The sequence below is a fragment of the Prunus dulcis genome, chromosome 6, assembly GCF_902201215.1.
Source record: "Prunus dulcis chromosome 6, ALMONDv2, whole genome shotgun sequence".
In the NCBI taxonomy this organism is placed as follows: domain Eukaryota; kingdom Viridiplantae; phylum Streptophyta; class Magnoliopsida; order Rosales; family Rosaceae; genus Prunus; species Prunus dulcis.
The window spans coordinates 240,278-260,812 of NC_047655.1; the positions used below are offsets into that span (position 1 = coordinate 240,278).

The 20,535-nt window shown below is 36.9% G+C and overlaps 3 protein-coding genes and 1 long non-coding RNA gene across 9 annotated transcripts; 2 read left to right on the plus strand and 2 right to left on the minus strand.

Annotated features, from left to right (window-relative positions):
- Positions 1 to 150: 150 nt before the first annotated feature.
- LOC117631014 (protein MET1, chloroplastic) lies at positions 151 to 3,140 on the plus strand. 2 transcript variants are annotated; one of them, XM_034363928.1, is made up of 7 exons: positions 299 to 824; positions 1,356 to 1,462; positions 1,693 to 1,787; positions 1,919 to 1,995; positions 2,106 to 2,226; positions 2,581 to 2,640; positions 2,716 to 3,140. In XM_034363928.1, the coding sequence occupies exons 1-7, from the start codon at positions 409 to 411 to the stop codon at positions 2,857 to 2,859; spliced, it is 1,020 nt and encodes a 339-aa protein (XP_034219819.1). In that variant the 5' UTR covers positions 299 to 408; the 3' UTR covers positions 2,860 to 3,140. The 2 variants fall into 2 exon arrangements, with proteins under 2 accessions (XP_034219820.1, XP_034219819.1); XM_034363929.1 differs by lacking the exons at positions 1,919 to 1,995; positions 2,106 to 2,226 and having other exon boundaries at positions 151 to 824.
- Positions 3,141 to 3,542: 402 nt separating this feature from the next.
- Positions 3,543 to 6,225, minus strand: LOC117631544. Its single transcript, XR_004586334.1, has 2 exons — positions 4,949 to 6,225; positions 3,543 to 3,902 (listed from the first exon to the last, which is right to left on the minus strand). It is a non-coding gene; the product is annotated as an uncharacterized LOC117631544 (long non-coding RNA).
- Positions 6,226 to 7,970: 1,745 nt separating this feature from the next.
- LOC117633028 (lysine--tRNA ligase, chloroplastic/mitochondrial) lies at positions 7,971 to 13,562 on the minus strand. 2 transcript variants are annotated; one of them, XM_034366696.1, is made up of 14 exons: positions 13,228 to 13,562; positions 12,853 to 13,071; positions 12,537 to 12,648; positions 12,153 to 12,261; positions 11,625 to 11,682; positions 11,416 to 11,484; positions 10,883 to 10,990; positions 10,197 to 10,289; positions 9,937 to 10,041; positions 9,595 to 9,801; positions 9,295 to 9,389; positions 9,118 to 9,208; positions 8,498 to 8,671; positions 7,971 to 8,404 (listed from the first exon to the last, which is right to left on the minus strand). In XM_034366696.1, the coding sequence occupies exons 1-14, from the start codon at positions 13,513 to 13,515 to the stop codon at positions 8,312 to 8,314; spliced, it is 1,821 nt and encodes a 606-aa protein (XP_034222587.1). In that variant the 5' UTR covers positions 13,516 to 13,562; the 3' UTR covers positions 7,971 to 8,311. The 2 variants fall into 2 exon arrangements, with proteins under 2 accessions (XP_034222587.1, XP_034222588.1); XM_034366697.1 differs by lacking the exon at positions 11,416 to 11,484.
- Positions 13,563 to 15,295: 1,733 nt separating this feature from the next.
- On the plus strand, positions 15,296 to 19,044 carry LOC117632610. Of its 4 annotated transcripts, none has more exons than XM_034366148.1 (2): positions 15,296 to 15,814; positions 18,639 to 19,044. In XM_034366148.1, exon 1 carries the CDS (start codon positions 15,487 to 15,489, stop codon positions 15,763 to 15,765), a length of 279 nt encoding a protein of 92 aa, XP_034222039.1. In that variant the 5' UTR covers positions 15,296 to 15,486; the 3' UTR covers positions 15,766 to 15,814; positions 18,639 to 19,044. The 4 variants fall into 4 exon arrangements, with proteins under 4 accessions (XP_034222039.1, XP_034222040.1, XP_034222038.1 ...); XM_034366149.1 differs by having other exon boundaries at positions 15,296 to 15,809; XM_034366147.1 differs by lacking the exon at positions 18,639 to 19,044 and adding an exon at positions 17,627 to 18,247.
- Positions 19,045 to 20,535: the final 1,491 nt, after the last annotated feature.

Genomic DNA, 20,535 nt, shown 5'->3' on the forward strand with positions numbered 1-20,535 from the left:
TTTTTTTAAAGAAAAGAAAAGAAAAGAAAAAAGCTAACTGCTACAGATAACTTAGCATGCAGTTTCCATTCCATCTGCTGCTGCCAGAACGTAAAAACCTTTCACTTCAGTCTTTCATGTGCTGAAATAAGGCAATTAGGGTGGCAGAACGCGCAACACAACACATTACGTTACCATAAAGGGTCCATTTTGTCAGCCACCCATAAAAGTGACACGTGGCCTCACACCCTTGAATTGAAGACAACGGCCTATTAGAGCCACTAGTCATGCACTTGTAATCCAAACCTTTTTCTTTGAGACCAAACAAATGAAATTTTCATTCCAAATTTCAGCAGCTCCAACTCCAAGATCTTCTCCTTTAACATTCAGCTAAAACAAGCAAACTAGCTCCAAGTCAGAACAAAGACCATGTCTTTAGCTTCAACTAGTCACCTCTCTCTCTGTTCTTCACCACCCTTGCCAAGAACGGCTTTAACCAAGCAGACCCCACTTCTGTTTTCTCAAACCAAGCTTCTTTCATCCAAGAATTGGTCATGCCTGAGCACTTCAACCTGTTTTCTAAATACCCAATTGGTAAAGCTGTCAATTTTCGTCGTAAAAGCATCGGAAACTGAGTCTCAAACATCGAAACCAGCAGCAGAAAGTGGAAGTGAAGAAGGAGGAGAGGAAGCATTTGAAGAATATGAGGTAGAAGTGGTGCAGCCTTATGGGCTGAAATTTGCCAAGGGTCGAGATGGTGGAACTTACATTGATGCGATTGCAGCTGGTGGATCTGCTGATAAAACTGGCAAGTTCAGTGTTGGGGATAAAGTACTTGCCACCAGGTTTGCGCTTAGATTCGTCTTCCCCTTCGAATTTGTCCTAGCTTTGCAGCTTGTAGTAAACCATGCTTATTGCTTGACTTGTATGATATGCTTGCTGAATGAATAATTAAGCATGTGGCTTGGTTTGCATAAGGAGGATCCATATTTTTGTAGCGACTTTCTTTTTAAATGTCTAGACCTTTCATTTATCATGGTCTTGTCTTCAATGGTTCACCAATAAATTCATGGAACAAGATGTTGGGTAATCAGAGATATGAAGAGGCGCTCTGCTTCTTCCAATTGAGTTGGAAACAAATGCTTTATTGGGTTTTGCGATTAGTCTATACTATAGGTAACTCATTTGAAGTCCTTATCATTGCTTCCACAAACTGTCAACACATTCCTGTGTATCTCAGTTTCTTGAGGGGTTAGATGTTGCTATACGATTAACTAAGTACTTTGGATTTGCTTAAATTTTTCTTCTTCTTCTGAGAATGTAATTAAGGAGTGCCTGTTTGGAAATGTGATCAAAGAGTTCTAAAATGCATGCAGTGCAGTTTTCGGGGATGAAATATGGGCTGCTGCTGAATATGGGAGGACAATGTACACCATTCGCCAGAGGGTCGGTCCACTTCTAATGAGAATGCAGAAGAGAAACGGTTAGTAGCTCATCCTCTGTGCCTGCTTTGTACTCTTTATCCTCTACCACAATCTTACCTTCAAGTAAAATGCGCACTCATAGACTCATGTACAACGAAAAACAAGGTTATTAGGGTGTTGAATCACACAAAAACTATAGAAACGATTTGTTCAAGTTCAAGGTTCATTTCCCTTAAATCAATATTTTGTAACATTGTCTGATGTCTTCAACAAATTTATTTCTTTCCAGGCAAGATAGATAATTCAGGTGAATTAACAGAAAAGGAGATTATCAGAGCTGAAAGGAATTCTGGTGTAGTTAGCAACAAAGTGAGGGAAATCCAAGTGAGTGAATCATTGTTCCAGTTGCCAATATAAACAATGCCGAATTGTTTCTCCCTTATACAAGACAGATATAGAGATATTTCTAGAAATGGCCTCCAATGTAGTCTCTATATGTTTGTAAATGACTTCAGATGCAAAACTACTTGAAGAAAAAGGAACAAAAAGCAAGGAGAGAAAGTGACCTTCGAGAAGGGCTGCAGCTTTACAAGTATGCAGCTTGATCTTATATTACACTCTCTCCTCGTAGGAAGTCCAACTTTCAGATGAGTTTAATCTCACTGGCAATTTTTTTCTTTGTTCTTTTATTGGTTGATAAAGGAAAGCCAAATATGAGGAAGCATTGGAGAAATTTGAGTCTGTACTAGGATTAAAACCAGAGTTAGATGAAGCTTCGGTGGCAAGTTACAATGTTGCTTGTTGTTATTCTAAGCTTAATCAGGTATTGCTCTTGTTTGAATGAACAAGGAACTATTATTACCATTGATCGTTTTGCTTCAGCATTTCTCTTGGTTTTGGCATTTGGAGGTTTAATCAACACACCAACTTGCCACTAGTTTTGAGGTCGATAGTCAATGACCAGTAACACCTATTTTACCATTTCTCAGTATGCTTATTTCTACTTGCAGTTAGCTCAACCATGAAAAATATTTCCACCGGAGTTAACCTATATTTTTATTTATCTGTCTACAGCTAAACATCACAGGTTAAATATTTAGTGAAGGATGTTCTCACTTTTCCTATTCATTTATGTCTTCAACTAACTGCTTTATTTACATTCCAATTCTTTAAACAGATACAAGCTGGGCTCTCTGCACTTGAGGATGCCCTGAAAGCTGGCTTTGAAGACTTCAAGGTAACATACCAATTTTTGAGAACACCATGGTTTGTTACATAGATCTTCTTATGAAATTATTATTATTGTTGACAGAGAATCCGGACTGATCCTGACCTAGCCAATGTAAGAGCATCTGAGGAATTTGATCCTCTATTGAAAAGATTTGACGAATCATTCATCAATGAGAATGCCATCAATGCCATAAAATCTCTATTTGGAATTTTCAACAAGAAATAGAGTCACGAGTTACTTTGGAAATTAAAGGACTTGAGCTGGTGTGCGTTTGAGCTTACTACAAAATCAACAAAGGGATTGACTAAGGCATCAGCCATTTGATGCTTCAGATGGATCAGTTTCGCAAGTATCAATTTGTTCATGGCTTTAGTTTTGGATGAGTTTTGAATAATTTTTGTTTACTGTACTTATTTCCATTTTTTTTCTTCTCTGATGAGAGTCTTCTATTTGTAATTTGCAAGAATTGAAGATAGAAGGAAACTTAAGAGGGTTACGAAAAGTTTCATATCAGCTTCCTCAATACTTGACATTTTGCCACTAAGGACATGCATGCGCAGAGTCAGACGCATGCTAATCCTTGACATTAAACGTTTAATGGAGTTTTAGAACTTAAAAAAATAAAGCTGAGCCAGCAAATTCATCAGTACATTCCTTGCAATAGCATATCCATGCTTATGTTGTTCTATCACATCATACGTTTAGTTATGCTGTTGGCTGTAGCAACATAAGATGTTTACTGGCAGAAATTAGAATCACAAAAAAAAAAAAGGCTGTCATTACACCCTCCAGCTGTACATTTCCTCATGTGATATGAGTTTAAAGTTCACAGATTTTACGTGCATCTTGACCATTTTAGAGCATGACTCTGCCGTAACATTAAGCATCTAAATGACAAAACAACTTGATAAAGTTTCAGAACATGTGTGAAATTTCATAACCAGAGGAACACAATGTTGTTGTGTAAGAGAAAATACACAGCTTAACATTCTTCTAAAGCAAGAGTGACTATCGACTCTATTGAATTCTCATAAAACAGTCTCTTGTGAGAGCTGGTAAGGCGAAATTGACTAAAACTGAATTTCAATCACTGTGGCTCTGTTCAAATTTTAGACTCATTGGATGGATGTATGTTTCTCCTTCTTTCTCTTGTAGTTCATGTAGTTGCTTTAGGAATTTGCAGAGTGGAAGCTGATTAAGAGGGTCATAAAATAACACAAATGCAGCCTCTTTTGTTGTCGTCTTCATTGTCAGTATCTTCTAGTTCACTGTTGAAGAAACAGAAGTTACGTAGTAATTAGATGAGAAACCAAAACCACTCTGGGATATGAATATGCATTAGCAATGAAGATGACAGTGAACTAGAAGATACCGACAAGAAGACGACAACAGAAGTGTATTAGCAATAGAAAAAAGGAAAAAGTCTATCTCAGCGTGTTTCTTTGGTCCTATGGACAACATCATCTATAATCTGCTTAATTGAACTGCCTCCAATTGAGCCAAAGTAATGATAGGATCAAAGGTGCCTCCTTGTTCCCGGTTGACCCCATGTCTTTTGTCATCATGGAAGATCAGTGCAATCTATCTAACCCCCAACATTGAACCATTTACCTATTGTAATCAAAGACTTCTCTCTCAATCTTCACCTTTGTTATTTGTCATGCTAAAAACCTCTTCACACTGATACATATTTCTTCATTTCACTGCCATATTTGTGTTACTCTTTCCCAAAAGACAACTCTTTTTTTTATCAATGTAATCGATTTTGATGTGTAAACTGATAACTACCTTCACTCAATCAAAATGAAATTAAAAATGAAGAAGAAGAAGAAAAGCTCTTCTTAGCATGTCTATCAAGTCATAAGTTCACCTAGAAATTACTTGTTATCTTTCTGAAATTCTGAAGAGAGAGTTTTTCCTCATAGTTTGCATCAAAACACATATAATGTATAAAATTTCCTCCATTTGTTAAAAAACATAAACTAATGGCAACCAATTTGTTCCTGCAACTCGAACTACAACCACCTAGGCGGCTCTTCCTCCAATTTTAATATCTTAGGGATAAAATATGCACATATGTGGTTTCACATGAATGTTATGGTTGGATCAATCCAAACAAACTTACTAAAAGTTTCCTTTTCTCTTTTCAGATCCTGCAGCGGGGCTGTTATATGATGTAATTCAATCTCTCTACTAAGAGTTCCACCCAAGGAAAAACTAAGCAACACAACAGAATACGAATACAATAACGAAGTACCATGAGAGAGAGAGAGAGAGAGAGAGAGAGAGAGAGAGAGAGAGAGAGAGTAAACACCTGCATTCAAATTCCCTGATCTCAACAAGTTCTTTCCCGAAAAAGTCCATCCATTGTACTCTCTTCTTGAGCTCCTGTTTTGGAGCACTGGAGTCCGAAATGCGCTTTCTGAGACTACTTTTGAGACAAGGCTCAGCTGGTTTTGGAATCCCATCTAAGTTCTCCTCCTTGATCTCATTGGTGTCATCAGATAACTGATCAGATGTTTCAGGAACTGACACAAGTTTTGAAGGCAAGGGTGGATGTGGGATATCCTCTAATTTCAGTGGTCCAGGAGTGTATATATGAGGGGAAGGTTTACAAAAGCAAATGAAGGGAGGACAATGAATCTTGCAAAACAAAAGCCTCATCAAAAATTGTGCCTGATGGAGATAGACTAACAACTTACCATTGTTGCCCTGCAACTAGCTCGTTTCACAGTTCCAATCTCATACTATGTGTCAAAGTATGACTTCAGCTATTGGTTTTTTTTTTTAATCCCATGTACCCACGAAGAGAATTTCAAAACCAAAATGTAAATTTAGTTGACACTCATATGAAGGAGATAAAAACCATAAAGACAGTACATCTGATGATAAAAAAAAGGAGCCAGTTTTCAAAATCATACAACAAAATCAAATAAGAAAAATAAGTACTTATTGCATCCCTTCAAAGAATTTAAGCTAAACTGTAATATCAATTCTGAGCTTCAAGGTTGATTTTTTCCCCAACAAAACCAAGTGAAACCCAGAAGGAATAAGAGTTTTTAAAGCTTATGATGTTGGATTCCAGTTTCCAACTGCAGAAGAAGAAATGGGTTGCTCTCAAACAAACATTGATTTCCCCTGTTTCAGGCAGCAGGGTTATGATGGTGGAATGGATTTCATTTCCCCTTTTATAATGTAGAGGAACAGGAAGAAAGCAATTTTGTCTATGGAAGGAGGATCCTGAAATTACAATGATGCCCTCTTTCGGGGTTTTCACATCCATTAACAGTGTTGAAACAAGGAAGAAATGTAATGAGAGAATTTAGAAAGAACAAAAAGAAAAGAAAAGGAAAGGAGAGCTTAGCTGGAAAGCCAACAGAACAGTCAACAGAAAGATAGACCAATTTGGAAGACAGGGCCAAGTGTCCAACATTCCATCATGTAACTGTTAATCCCTCCCTCCAAAACGAGCGTTAAGAGCAGTAAACTGCCTACATAAACTGCTTTGAAAGTTTATTTCCCAACCAACCAACATGAAATGCAATTATGCAGTGCAAGTGATATGTTTTCTAAATCTACAGTTCAACTTGTTGTACACCCCGTACAACTACCGACCAACAGTCTTTTTGTGTTATATTAGTTTATATATGCTCAAATCAACTGGCATACCAAATTATATTTATTATAAGTGATTATTATTTATAGCCATCGAAAAAGCTCCAAACCTTCTTTTGGTTTTAATTCCAAGTTGCCTGACATGCAAATTACGTGTAAGTTTATTCTTGTTCTAGGATGGGAGGGGGGGTCCCTGCTTGAAATTTTGAAGGAATTTCCTAAGGGATTCAGCACAAGCCAGCCAACCATGGATTGCTTGGGGGTCGGGGTGGGGGATGAGATGAGGATATTGACCTTTGCAATGCCAACTTTGCCTTTATGAATTTGGGCGCCTTTTTCCAGTTTTGGTCGAAAGAAATGCATATATGTACCGACAGTTGGTATAGGACTTGGAACTTTTGCTTTTCTTTATTCGCTTTTAGAAAGACCCCAGAAAGAAAGATGCACCTTTTTCTTGATTTAACAATTGGTTAATGTGATCCTCCTTTTGGAAGCTAAGATAGGTTATGCTATTCGTATTATATTATATTATATTATATGCCTTAATTATAATTAGTTCCCTTCCCTTCCCTCTGTCTGCTTCTTTCTTTCTGCTAACTCAATTAATGGTTATGCTTTGCTTCTTCTGTTGGACTTGTAAGTTGTAACCCCACTCCCCACGTAAACCTAACTCATGTATCCTCTTATGCCATCTCTATACACAAACAGTATTTTATTCATCGCCTTTGATAACGTAATATACTTACTATATGCATCCTACCCAAAGGCACGATTAATACTCATCATGCACGATTTAAGAGCTGATTTTTTGCATAGATAATCTTTGAAAGAGAACCTAAAAACTAAACGATTTTGATCAGTGATTTACAGCCTAAATATGTATACACGTTAAAGGGGATGTTGTTGCATGTTGGTGAGAAAGGTTAATAATTGAAAGGCATTGTAGAAATTGATATGGTAGCTACGTGGGCCTCCTCATGTTAACGCGGCATGGGTTGGGAACTTGGGACCCAGTAGTAGGCCAATAGGGATGCAACATCTGTAAAAGCACATAATTTGAGAAGCCAAAAGAGGCAGGTGATGTGATGATTTGTCTCAGAAGTTCACAACCCAACACCACCCAGCCCAGGTAAGATTATGAAAGGGGAAGAAGCCTACTGCACTCTTCTCTACTCTACTCTCTAGCTTTTTCATTTCATGTGTTACAACAACTTACCAGACAAGCGCATGCCCTCATGTATATCATTCTGGGGGCAAAGGCAGGCCCATCCCCTTGAAAGCTAAATCTGTCTTGCATTGCATCATCAAAGCTAGCTACCAAAAAATAATAATAAAAGAGATGCTACGCTTACCTGCCTGTTACAAGTTCTCATCCTCATCATTTCTTTGTACTGGCGGCACTGTAACGATGGAGCTTCAAGATGCATCAACTACCAAAACTGAAAAAACTGTACGGTAATTGATTTTTGGTGGAGAAACCCAATTTTAATACACCTTTTGGAAAGGTATACAAGTAAATAACAGTCTCCGTCACAGCTTCAGCAAACCCCATATGTTTTTGAAGATCTTGAGATAACCACCTGACCTATAAAATATGTTTCCAAGGCTTCAAGCCGTCAGATACGTTCTAGGCACAAAGCAATACAGCAAGCACCAAAGGAAATGCATCACATTGGTAGACAAACTTTCATGCTCTTAATGGTAATTCAGAGCATCAGAAATAGAAACGCATCGCGTTGATGATCTCAACTCTCCTTATATCATTGTAACAACAATGTTTTGTTATCAGTCATTTTTTCAACAGCTAACATCATTTTGACGAAGCCCACCAAATGGCTCAAGGGGCCTTGGTTGATGAGTTAACACAGGACATGGCCAAAAGAGTATACAAAAGGGCAACCAGGGGAAGCCACAAAATTATGCCAGGTGGCTGGTCCAAGTGGTTAGCCGAGGTATCGTTGCCCACTAAATTGGACATCAGTAAAAATGATAAGTAAATAAATAAGGCGGGTTCCAGCTAGGCCTCTATAATAACTGCTCCTAAAGCCTCTTGCCGGTCTCCTTATTGCTGAACTTTAAGCACCGGGAAAGCAATTACATCTCTGATACTGGCCGAGTTTGTTAAAAGCATGACTAGCCTGTCAATTCCAAGTCCCTGAATAAGTTCTTTCCATTAGTATTTTGCCTAGAGGAATGTATGAGATATATAAATTGAATAAAAAAAATAGATGCAAATGGATGACCATACCATTCCAGAAGCTGGAGGCATCCCATATTCCAAAGCCGTAAGGAAATCATCATCAAGAGTCACTTCATAAGACTCATCATTTTCCTTTCCTTTATCTTCTGCACTCTCTGTTTTTGAAATAGCTGCTGCTCTCTTCTCATTGTGCTGCCTCACTTGCTCTTCCAAGCGTCCTCGCTGCCAAAACCCATAACCAATGAAAAGTTTTTCTCTGCTAAGTAATAGAAGCCAACACAGTGATGTTTTCCTGGACAACCCCAGAAAAACAACAATAACATCCAGTCATCTTTTCTTCGTATTGCCCCCAAAAAAGAAACTAATAGAGGAAAAACACAAACTGGGAACAAATTTCAGCTTAACATCAACTTGGGTATTAGTAACTAGTACGTAACTGAACAAATTGATATAAAAATCTACATGGCTTCCTATATTCCATTTCTAAAATCTTAAATAGAAAAGACTTCTATACTGAAGTTTGTCGAGGAGGAATTAATCATGAATATTTTCATGAGGGGGTTTGTGTTAGCATGATTACCACAAGCAGTTCCCACCTATCCAAACCCTCATGAAAATTTTCGAATAATTGGCAGTGAAAATAGCCACTGATCAGTGTTCATGATTACCTGATCCGTAGGATCGGTCAATTCAGAGAAAGCATTGGCCAGCTCACGACCACAGATAAAAAGCTCAAATCTCTCAGTCAACCCTGCAATTCTGATTTTGAAGAACCAAGGAGTAAGATGACACATAAAAATACCAAAATGCTAGTAATATGTCATGTAATCAACATGGTATAATACCTTCGGTGTGGCTTGGCCAGAGGGGATATCTCAATAGGATAGTCTAAAACAAATGTGGGTTGCAGAAGCTTTGGTTCTACAACAATTTCAAAAACCTGGACAAATGAATACTTAGGATCAGAATATAACAATTAAGAAAGATCCGCACTTCAAGAGTTTCTCCTTTTCATCATTGTAATCTATTTTGTTTATATGAACAGCCTCCCATCACGAGAAAAATCAAGCAAACTAACAAATAGATTTATGCACATAGAAAACCAAAATCAGAATTATGGATTGAGATTGTAGATTCAGATCAACCTCATTAAGAAGGTGGCCAATAGATGTGCATGCTTCAAGGGAAGATTTGCCTTTGTAATCAAGATCACCTCCAAGATTTTCCAGAGTAACTTCTTTAGCAACTTTAAGATCATTGCCCAACTCATCAAAATCAATCCCAGTGGATTCTTTTACAAGATTGTGCATGGTTTCCCTCCTCCAAGGCCGCTCAAGATGTATCTCCACCCCCTGCATAAAATATGATAACAGATTAAAAGCAACTCAATTTCATATATAACTAAGGACATGTGGTTGCCAACTTGCTTTTATGGCAATGCCAACCGGTAAGAAATCCTGTCACTAGTTCGGTGAAGGTGCATTCACCTGGTAATCAATGGTAAGATTCCCATGAACTGCAAGCGCACATCGTGTAACAATTTCCTCTGCCATGTAAATCATGCTTTCATAGTCTGAATATGCTTCGTACATCTAAGATCAGACTAATACCAATAATGATCAGAGCTTCACTTGATAAAGATAGGAAAGTTAAATATCTAATAGCACGCAACTAGTAAGGCCAATTTGGTAACGTACATTAAGATTAACCACATTATCAAACAAAACAAAAAGTAAAATTAACTTACCTCTATAGTGGTAAATTCAGGATTATGACGAGTTGAAATGCCTTCATTCCTGAATATTCGACCAATCTCATACACTTTTTCAAACCCCCCAACCTGTCATCCATATACAGATCCTATTCAATATGTAAATATACTGTACAATCATTCAGTTGTTAAAGTATGAAACAGTATCACTTGTATGATTTTAGAACAAACAACATTCAAAATTAGCCATGGCACACATTGTTTTGGAGATCTAGTAATGTATTTTTCTTTATTTGAAAAAAAAAAAATTAATAGATAACTAATACAGTCTTATGAGCTTCATATAGGAAGAGGAGTAAGCAGGTTAAAAAGTGAGAAATAACTTTCAAATCTTTATTACACTCAAGCTCAACCACAATATTTATAGTGCAACATAATAGTAATGATCATGATGATGAAGATGACAATATTAATATTTTATATTCCTGCAAGTATGAGTACTTACAAGCAAACAACTTTTACAACAGTCTTTACATATGTTAGGGTACTCATAGAACAGGATTTGTAACTACAATACAATATTATATATCATGCCAACTTCACAGTTTAATGATGAACAGCAGGTATGCACTTGACGAAACAGACCAGGTATATCATGATATGTAAAACCTCACCAGCACTTATCCAAAAGAGCAGAGGAAAAAGAAAAAGAAAACCCTCACCAGCATTCTCTTTAGGTGGAGCTCAGTCGCTATTCTCAAATACAGGTCCCTTCCAAGTGAATTATGGTATGTAACAAATGGCCTAGCTTCCGCTCCACCAGCTGCTCCCTAGTTTATCAAATCAATTAAAACCCAACTTCCAGGTATATGCAATCCTTGTGAAGTTCACGTATGACACTTGAATAAAATCATACTATGCAGAAATTAAATATTTCAGGAAATAGATAATGTTTTTTTAACTTGTAAAATTCAGTCCAGGCAACAATTTCTTGCATAAGCATCATCTACTGATAAGAACAGATGCAAACATGTTAATGAGCGAAAAAATTTCTGCATTTTCACTATTTCTTTATTTCTCTACACACACCCGGAAATAATTTCATTTTTCAATTAGTTCAGTTCCACCTCATCAGCAAATAATTTCAGCTAGGCTTTTAAATTGAATGAGTGTAAGCTTTGAGAAAGCACAATCGCAAAAATTACCAAACAGCATATCGAATCAAATAGCTAAAACTCCATGTAAATATGCAAACCTGTAGAACTGGAGTTTCAACTTCAATGAAACCAAAAGATTCCACTGCCCTTCGTATCTCTGATACAATCTACTCAGCAAAATAAACAAGTAAATCAATTTCAAGCATGGCAGTATAAATTTGAAAAGTAGCAAACACAAAAATGAAAATCTCAAATACCTAGAAGGTTTTAATTGTTTTCTGCTAAGAAGAGAAGAGGCATGATTTACCTTTGCTCTTTTGCGGAATACATCAGCTACCTCAGGATTTGCAATCATATCTACATACCTAAATATTAAAAGGAAAATAAGATAAAACCAACTAAAAAAATTAGACAATTTGGAGGTAAACCAATATTTTATCTACTTATAAAATATAGTATTGCAGGAAGAAAGAGAATAACAGTAATTGAGAAGAAATTTCAGGAACACAATATCATTATAAGATTTTCCAGGCTTTGTTAAAAATGAAGAAAAATAAGAGGAAAATTAGAAAAACAGAGGGACAATAAGAACCAAAGTAGGAGACCTTCACACAACACATACCAAAAAATATGTGCATCCACACTATTGAGGCTAATGATTCTCTTAGCACTAGGTCAAATCCATGTTTAAAATAAATTAATATTAAACAAGAAAACCAAGAACTAAAATCCTTCATCTATGTTCACCTACCACGAGCCTTACCATGAAAGCATTTCAATCTTCAATGTTATAGGCATCTAAAACACAATACTCAAAAAGAAAAGATTAACTCACCGTTGACGGTATCGTTTGTCCACATCTGTTAGGCCATGATATTTGTCTGGCAGCGGGAGTAGAGATTTTGTAAGAATTGCAAAAGAATCCACATAAACAGAAAGCTCCCCTGAGGAATTAACCAAGAGAAAGTCTTAGCTTTCTCTGCAAGACCTTGAAGCTAATTTAACCTCTTTTTGGACAACCATGAAACTTGTTGAATGGTTTTACATCATTAGCTAATGCAAATTCACAAAGTGCAAAATGATTTTACTTTTACTTAGCAAATGATCTATAATTCAGGAATTACTGAAATAGAATTCTTGTTCATTTTATTCTGGAAGCTCTTCTCCTATCAGAGAAGCTTAGCAACTAATTATGAATAAGAAACATTACAACACTTACCTTTCTCTGTCCGCTTGATGGATCCACTAACACCAACTATATCACCAATATCAACAAGTGCCTTTAACTGGTCAAATTGATCATTTGCAAGCCGTTCCTTTTCACAGTAAAGCTGAAACCAAATATTTATAATTATAACTTCACTCAGCGCCTTGCTATAATTTTTGTTTAGTTTCATTTTAAGGGTATAAAAATTTTCCTCCTAAGGAGACCAGCATGAGAGGAAATAAACATAATGACAATGGAAAGTATACACAACCAACGAACGAAGATCGAGTAACAAGTACAACAAGTCTAACTTAGCGAGCAACCAAACCTGAATTGTTCCTGAGTCGTCCCTTAATGTCAGAAATGCAAGCTTTCCAAACGCTCTGCGAGCCACAATTCTTCCTGCCACGGATACAGCATCCTTTTCACTCTTTGACTCTTCACCATCCGCTAAATGCTTGTATATATCTTGCAGCTGATTAGCAGTGTGAGTCCTTTCCCACCCATAAGCATATGGCTCCAAACCTTTGCTCCTCAGTTCTTCTACCTATAAACCCATAAAGAAACTGTTTTCATATGAAGGAACTTTGCAACCCAGAATTTGAATTCCTTCATTTCCCAACATTCTGCCAGTAACCAAGCAGAGGATTATAAAGTTCCAGACTTTCAGTCAGAGCTTCATTTTATATAAAAAGTTACTTACCTTCTTTAAGCGAATGGCTCGAACAGCATCTCTATCGGATGTGGAGGATGATGTCGATACCCGCCGGTTTCTGACGCCGGCGTTGGTAGTGGTGGTGGTAGTGGTGGTGGAAGAGCAACATCGGAGGACCACTCTAGAATATGAAGAAGAATAATAAGAATAAGAATAGGGTCGTCTAAGAGTGGTGGTGGTGGTGGTGGTGGTGGTGGTGGTGGTGGTGGAAGAGGCACAGCGGAAGAGGTGCTTGAGTGGTTGCGAAGATAGGCTCCATAGCTTCAAGGCATCCATCTCTTGTTTTTGGTTTCGAAGCCACTGACCACCGCTTGGTGCTTCCTATTTCTTTTACCAAACATCAAACTCCAATGAACCTCTCAATATAATCCATGGACCAAAAACCATCAAATAGTGGGCTTTGTGAAATGGGCTTCAGGTTGCCCACCTTCACGTACTCATGGAAGATGTGGAACTATTTTGGGGAACTATTTTGGCTCACCATTTTAACCTAAAATATACTCTCATCACTCTTCTTAATACTTGAAACGTGTCCATGAGTATAACCATAGTTAACTATTTACTTTGTATTTGTGGAACCATAGTTATGTCTATAGACACGTCACACGTGTCAAGTATTGAAAAAGATGGTGATGATATACACTTTGAGTTAAGGTGACGAGGAAAAATGCTCTCCAATTTTAGTGAATTGCATTATGCACTCACCGTATGAGGAGATAGATATAGGATACCAGGCATCTGAGAAAGAGAAGAAGCCATCCATTTCAGTTTTCAGGACAATTACCGCTACTTAATTTAGTTTTCTTTTCTTGGGTGTTTCAGAAATTTACCAGTGTTTAAAGAAAGCAGCATTCTGCACCCAAAAAAGTTTTGGTTATAAGGAAGCATCATAGGGTTAGGGTAGGTAAAATTATAATGTATAATTGATACAAAATACAACAGATATTATAATTCTGAACAATGTTTACAATACCTTAATTTTCCCCTGTTTTGATTGAACAAAAGTGCATATTTTGCCTTTACAAAAACACCATTACAGTTATTCTGATTATTATTCTGGTTGCTGAACAGTAACATTAGTTTGATGTATCAGAAATATTAACGGGTTTTCCTTCCGTATACAAACGAACTCCGCGCGAAGGAGGCCCTTTACCTTGCAACTGCTTGCATCCAAGCTCACAAGCTTTGTCACAGGCTGCTTCTGTTACGTCTTTTATTTGCATGCATAGAGGCATACAGTCACGGATACATGTTACAAATCTAGCCTTTTGGCCACCTCCTTCTCCTGCTCCTGCTCCTCCTCCTCCTGCAGAGGCTGTCATCAGCATGGCAGAGATCAAAGTCACCACCACCATTTCCACACTTTTGTAAGCCATTTCCATTATTCTTAGCTTTTTTGTTTTTACTTTACCATAGAAATTTCTGAATGAGAGGTAAGATTGAGTCTCACTCCAAGCTGTGGTACGTTTGGTTTTGAGAGATTTCCTTGCCCATCGACAAATGGTAGAATACTGAGCACAAATAGATAGCTTCACCTTCTTTCCTCCTTTGCAACCTGCCCACCCACCCACCACATGTAAATGTCATTAATTAATTAGTTCACATATATAAACCGCGTTTCTAGTCTCTTACATAAACAACAGACACAATGCAAAATGGCAAAGACTGATTTATAAGTTATCATGCATTGATTGAGGTTATAGTGATTGATGTAATGTGCTAGCTTATGACATACAATATATAAGACATAAAATCAAAACCCTTTAATTATTTTGACTTTTATTAGAGAAATATCAAGACACTATTTTCCGCATTAATCTAAAATCAAAACCCTTTAATTATTTTGACTTTTATTAGAGAAATATCAAGACACTATTTTCCGCATTAATCACAGATTAACGCATATGAAAAACTCATTCATCACACACCAATCAAAAAATAAAATAAAAAATAAAAAATAATTTACATACATGTCAAATTGTAATTAACAAAAAATAAAATAAAAGTTGTTGCTTTTAGGAAGGAGGGAAGTGTTTTCCATAAGGAAAATATCATGACTGATTAAAGTAAAATGGCTCAGATGCAGTGATTGACTCTCCAACAGTACAGTAGAAGTTAGAAGAAGTGGTCAAATTTAAGACGCATTCAAATTCCAATCAAATCAAAATTACCAGAGAAAATCAAACTCACCCCAATCGACAACGAGAGAAACAAAGACAAGCAAAAACAGAGAGACGAACAGAAAAAATGGTGTTCAACAGCCTGATGGTGGTGTCAGTGGCGCACACGTCAACGGAGATGTGGCAATATTTGGCATGTTTACCTGAGCGTCTGAGCAGCCATCAGCTGTTAGATCTTGTCTTCTGCTTCCCTCTGCAGCAGTTGGGTCGTCTCGCTCTCTGCCTCTGGACCTTCCTCTGCGTCCCTCCTCCGGACTCTTACTACTCCTACTCCTACTCTGACTCTGATGCCTCCTCCTCCACCGTTGTTTACAATGATTATTACTACGACTCCCATTCTGATTGATCCCATTCTGCTGCTTCGCTCCCCTTAACCTCCACGCGCGCCCTGTACAGTAACTTTCTTCTATCCTTTTTGCCTTGATTTGCTTGATCATCGACTTTTATTTTAATTTTTAATTTTTTTGTAGAATCATGGATTAAGCGAATTGTTGGAATTGATGAATTGGGTTGTTCATGATTTTTCATTTTTCCTCTTCTTTTCTGAATTTAATGGCTGATTAGAGTGAAGCTTAGGAAGATACATGTGGAGTGTGACAAAAGCACTTCGCTTTTAGAACAGATTCTGTGAATCAAGTGTTCTAAGAGTTGTTTGCCTTTAAGAAGGATGAAATTTTTTTTTTTTCTTGTGACATTGACTTCTTATATATTTGTCTCTCTGGCCATGTATCTTGCCACTAGTACTTGTTTCACTAGTTATAGAAGGTTGACAGCTCCTAGTTTCTGTTGAGTAGTCCAGACTCAGAGGATATGAAATGATTGCATTCAAATTGGACTTCGTGGTTTAGGAGTGTCGAGTGTAACATGAAGTAAATATATCAAATATCACTTTAGATATGCCCTAATCAATAGGGTGATGCTAAACTCAGGGTTGATAATTTGGTAACATTGCAATTCTTTAGAACGAATTGATGGGTGATATACATGAAACTGAGTTGAGATGATGGTTGTGAAAGTTATAATCTTTGTTTCTTAGCTTTTGTTTTGGCTGGAATCATAATAATCTTTGTTGGGAAGGTGAATTAATTCATGGAGTAGAATTATTCTGTTTCACTCGTGAGTTACAAAACATCAAGTCAAACATGATGGTTTGTCCAAATCGCTGATCAAGGTCTGAGGTTTCCTATGATTTGGATTGCACAGATTCATCTGTCAGATATGAGACAATGATGAGTTTAATATTGACCAATCGAACAGTCACATGTAATGAATTTAATAAGCTTCTTCAATATGTGGGAAATAGGTGAGATTCCAAGTAAATTTTGCAATATGTGGAGAACAGACTATCACTGTACTGATCTTTAACAAGTTGATGCACTTTAAGGTTTAGTAGTTGAAGAAACTTCGGGGAGCGCTCTAGTTGGCAAGTGAGCATAGTCTGCCATACTTTAAATTGGAAATTAGAGAATAGGGACATGTGTTCACTGAATGTTGAGTTGTAAGGCATGCTCTTAGGTTGACCTGGCACACGTTTGATGGGCTACGAAGAGCTTTCAAAAAGATAATTCCTTGAATATCATTTCTAGCTTGGCTTTGTTTAGAAAAGGTCTCCTTCCTCTTGGTACTAGAAAACCCTACTAGTATTTGGGAGGTGATGATCTGTGCCCATTGACATAATAAACTCTGCAAGACGTCAGGCTATGTGAATGTAAGGGAAATCAAACCCATCTTCTTTCGTACAATGTATTTTGGATAGTCTGTAATTCATTGAAGGAAACCTTGGTCTTTTATTGAAGAAACCTTGCAAAATATGCCATTCTCATGTTTCGGAGTAACTTTAAAATGAGTACATATTTTTCAAACACTAAGTTTTTTTTTTTTTTTCCCTTTTATTTTGAAAGAAGTTCTAGGTTCGCACAAACATGATGGCATTCCATGGAACCCCTTCAGACTATTGTTTCTTTAGATGAATTGGGTTATTGGTGGAAGTTGGGATAGGAAGAAAATGTACAAATGTATTCAGTTCTAGGAATTTATTGATTTTTTGAACATTTGTTGATACTCCACAGATTGCTTTTGTAAAACTTAACTGTGTTAAATACTTTGTACACTGGTCAACGCATTTCAGTAGTTATTGTAGGGAGTTACAGGATGGAAGATCCGAAGATAGATTCTTTGATAAACTCTTGCCTTGTGATACGTTGTAGGGTTTGACTTGGAGGTGACAGGATGTCATTGCAGAAGAGACTTAGCTTCATGTTAGTTACATTATTGGTCATTGCTTGATGACAAGGAAAATTACTTTCGGAATACAATTGAGTTGACATCCCAGTTTTATGTTTGCTTTTCTTCTTTGTATGAAAGCTTTAAATAGTCTTAGATCCTTACAACTGATTATTGATTTCTATATATTTTATTTTACACTGGTCAACGCATTTGAGTAGTTATTGTAGGGAGTTACAGGATGGAAGATCCGAAGATAGATTCTTTGATAAGCTCTTGCCCTGTGATTCGTTGTAGGGTTTGACTTGGAGGTGACAGGATGTCATTGCAGAAGAGACTTAGCTTCATGTTAGTTACATTATTGGTCATTGCTTGATGACAAGGAAAATTACTTTCGGAATACAATTAAGTTGAGATCCCAGTTCTATGTTTGCTTTTCTTCTTTGTATGAAAGCTTTAAATAGTCTTAGATCTTACAACTGATTATTGATTTCTATATATTTTATTTTACCTGAAAGGATTGATATTTTCTGGTGATATCATATTTACAAATTGTATTGAAATAGTGGATGGTAAAGATAATAATTAGATAACACTCAACCTTGTATGACATCGCACTTTTTGTAGTCATGTACTTCATTTAAGGTTTCTTGGCTTGATTTGATTTGTATTCAAATTTGGGGTTATTAGAGTTAAGAAGAACTAAAGAGTCTAACACGAGGCAATTACGTCAATGCAACTTTATCAAGATCCAAAATTAGGGTGATCAATAAATTATTAATTACATAATCTGAAATTGCTAAGTTGTAAATTACATAAATGATTTAAGCCAAATTACAACATATTGTCACTAATTGATGGAAATGCTTTTAGAAAATTAAAATTAAGTACCCTGTATTATTACTGGAAGGGTTTTGTCTCTGAGATTGTTCGTGGAGTTATAGTGATTAAGACAATGTAAATGCTCACACTAGTCTAATGTTTACAATACTACAGACGCAGAGAATGCCTTATGAAGCAATTCTTGATTGCTCTATTAACCGCGTTTCCAAGAGCCAAGAATAACGAACTCAAAAATAGAGGACATCCACACTGGAATTCTGCATTGGGAAAGTGTACGAAGAGTTGCAACATTTAAGAAAGAAAGAGTTGATTGTAATGTCTCAGATAGATTCAAATAGTGATACTAGTCCTAGTCAAATTCCTAGCTTGGGAATAGGAATATGGAAAATCATACAAGTCTTTAGGAAGTGCCATCATGCCCTAACTGGTACCTGTGTTATAAGTTGTAACTAATTGAAACCTTGTATATCTGTTTCATACAGTGGTTAACATGAAAGAAATGTTGTTATGGGTTTGAAATACTAAAATATATTGAAAGAATGCATGTTTCATAGATTTATTTCACGCTATTTTTTATCATCTAACCAAAAGGCACCATATGCTCACTTGCAATGAGGGTCCTAAAGAGTCGAACCAAATAGGTTTTAGTTGCTTAATCTAGTCATATGAGTATTTGATCTGGCAAACCAACTGAATACAGCTTTGCTTGATATTCCTTTTTCCTGCTGATGAAATATCTTCACATTAAGGTTATTTGAATGCAAGAAATCTAACCACATTTCTGCTGACAATGTTGAAATTTACATAAATTGGAATGGATAGAACCCTTAGAGTTCCCATCAGGATGACTACTTCTTTTATTGGTTTCCTGATGGAGAGTGGGCAGTATGCCAGGTTGTTAGAAAATATTTGGTCGTCAAATTCACCTTGGGAAATATGTGGATCTTTTGGCTGGTGTGGGAAATTATAGAATATTTCATAATTGTTTGACCACAGCATAGTTTTAGCCTACTTGTTTGAGAGAGTGGTGCATAGCTTGTTCCTAGTTTGAATCAGTTATATGTTCGACAAATATATCTGGTTTAAGGTGCATTTGCAACATGCTCGAGTCTTAGCAGAGGTGCTTCTCTTTGCCATTTTTTTAATGCGTTCTGCTATTGCTGAAGAGCACACTTGACAGTGTTAGGGTGCCAACACTCACACAAGTGTCCATATTATGATGTCTCAGATACGCAAAGTCAAATTTCAAGGTCCGGTAATGATTGTGAAGGTAGATTGGTAGGAAGAATGTGTGCTTCAGCTGGAAATTGGCCTTTGGTTTGGTAATCTGTAACCATAGCGATGATGCTCACTGCACAGGAAGTATGTTTCTGTATGTTGGTTAGACGTTTTCAGGAGTTGTTTTGGGTGAGTTGAAAGCACTAACTCGACTGGGTCTGAAAATTGGTGATTATTATCTTGAAAAAGGTCTTTGGCAAATTTAAAAGTGAAATGATTAAGATGTTGTTTGATTTACCATATCATTAAACTTCACTACCCTGTGCAGTGTCAGTTTTTCTACGTATGATAGATACCCTTTGAGTAACAAACAAGCTGGTGGTTCCTTCATTAGTACTCCATTTAATGGGGCGATAGCGGCTGCACTGTCTACTTTGATCATGCTTCTGTTAATAGACTTCTAATCTCCTGGAGAAGGATTCAAATTGATTACAGCATTACCCAAAAGATAGAGCTAAACATTAGTTACATGCAGCGTGAGCTCGTGCAGGGATATTTTAAGTTCAATTTCCTGGGGTCGTTTAAGTTCCTATTTGAAGGGCATAGTCAAATTTTTGGTGATTGTGAAACAGTAAGAGAATGGAGAACTCAGTTCTGGAGGCTGGGAGTGACTGGAAGGATGTCATAGCCCAAACTGTAGTTGTTATTTCTTGTGCGTGAAAGTTAAAAACAAGATTATTATAGGCCTCAAAGGCCACTGACATGCATATTTCAACTTGTACACTTGCAATGCAACTGGCTCATCCTTTTTCTTGCAAAAACATGCCCAAGC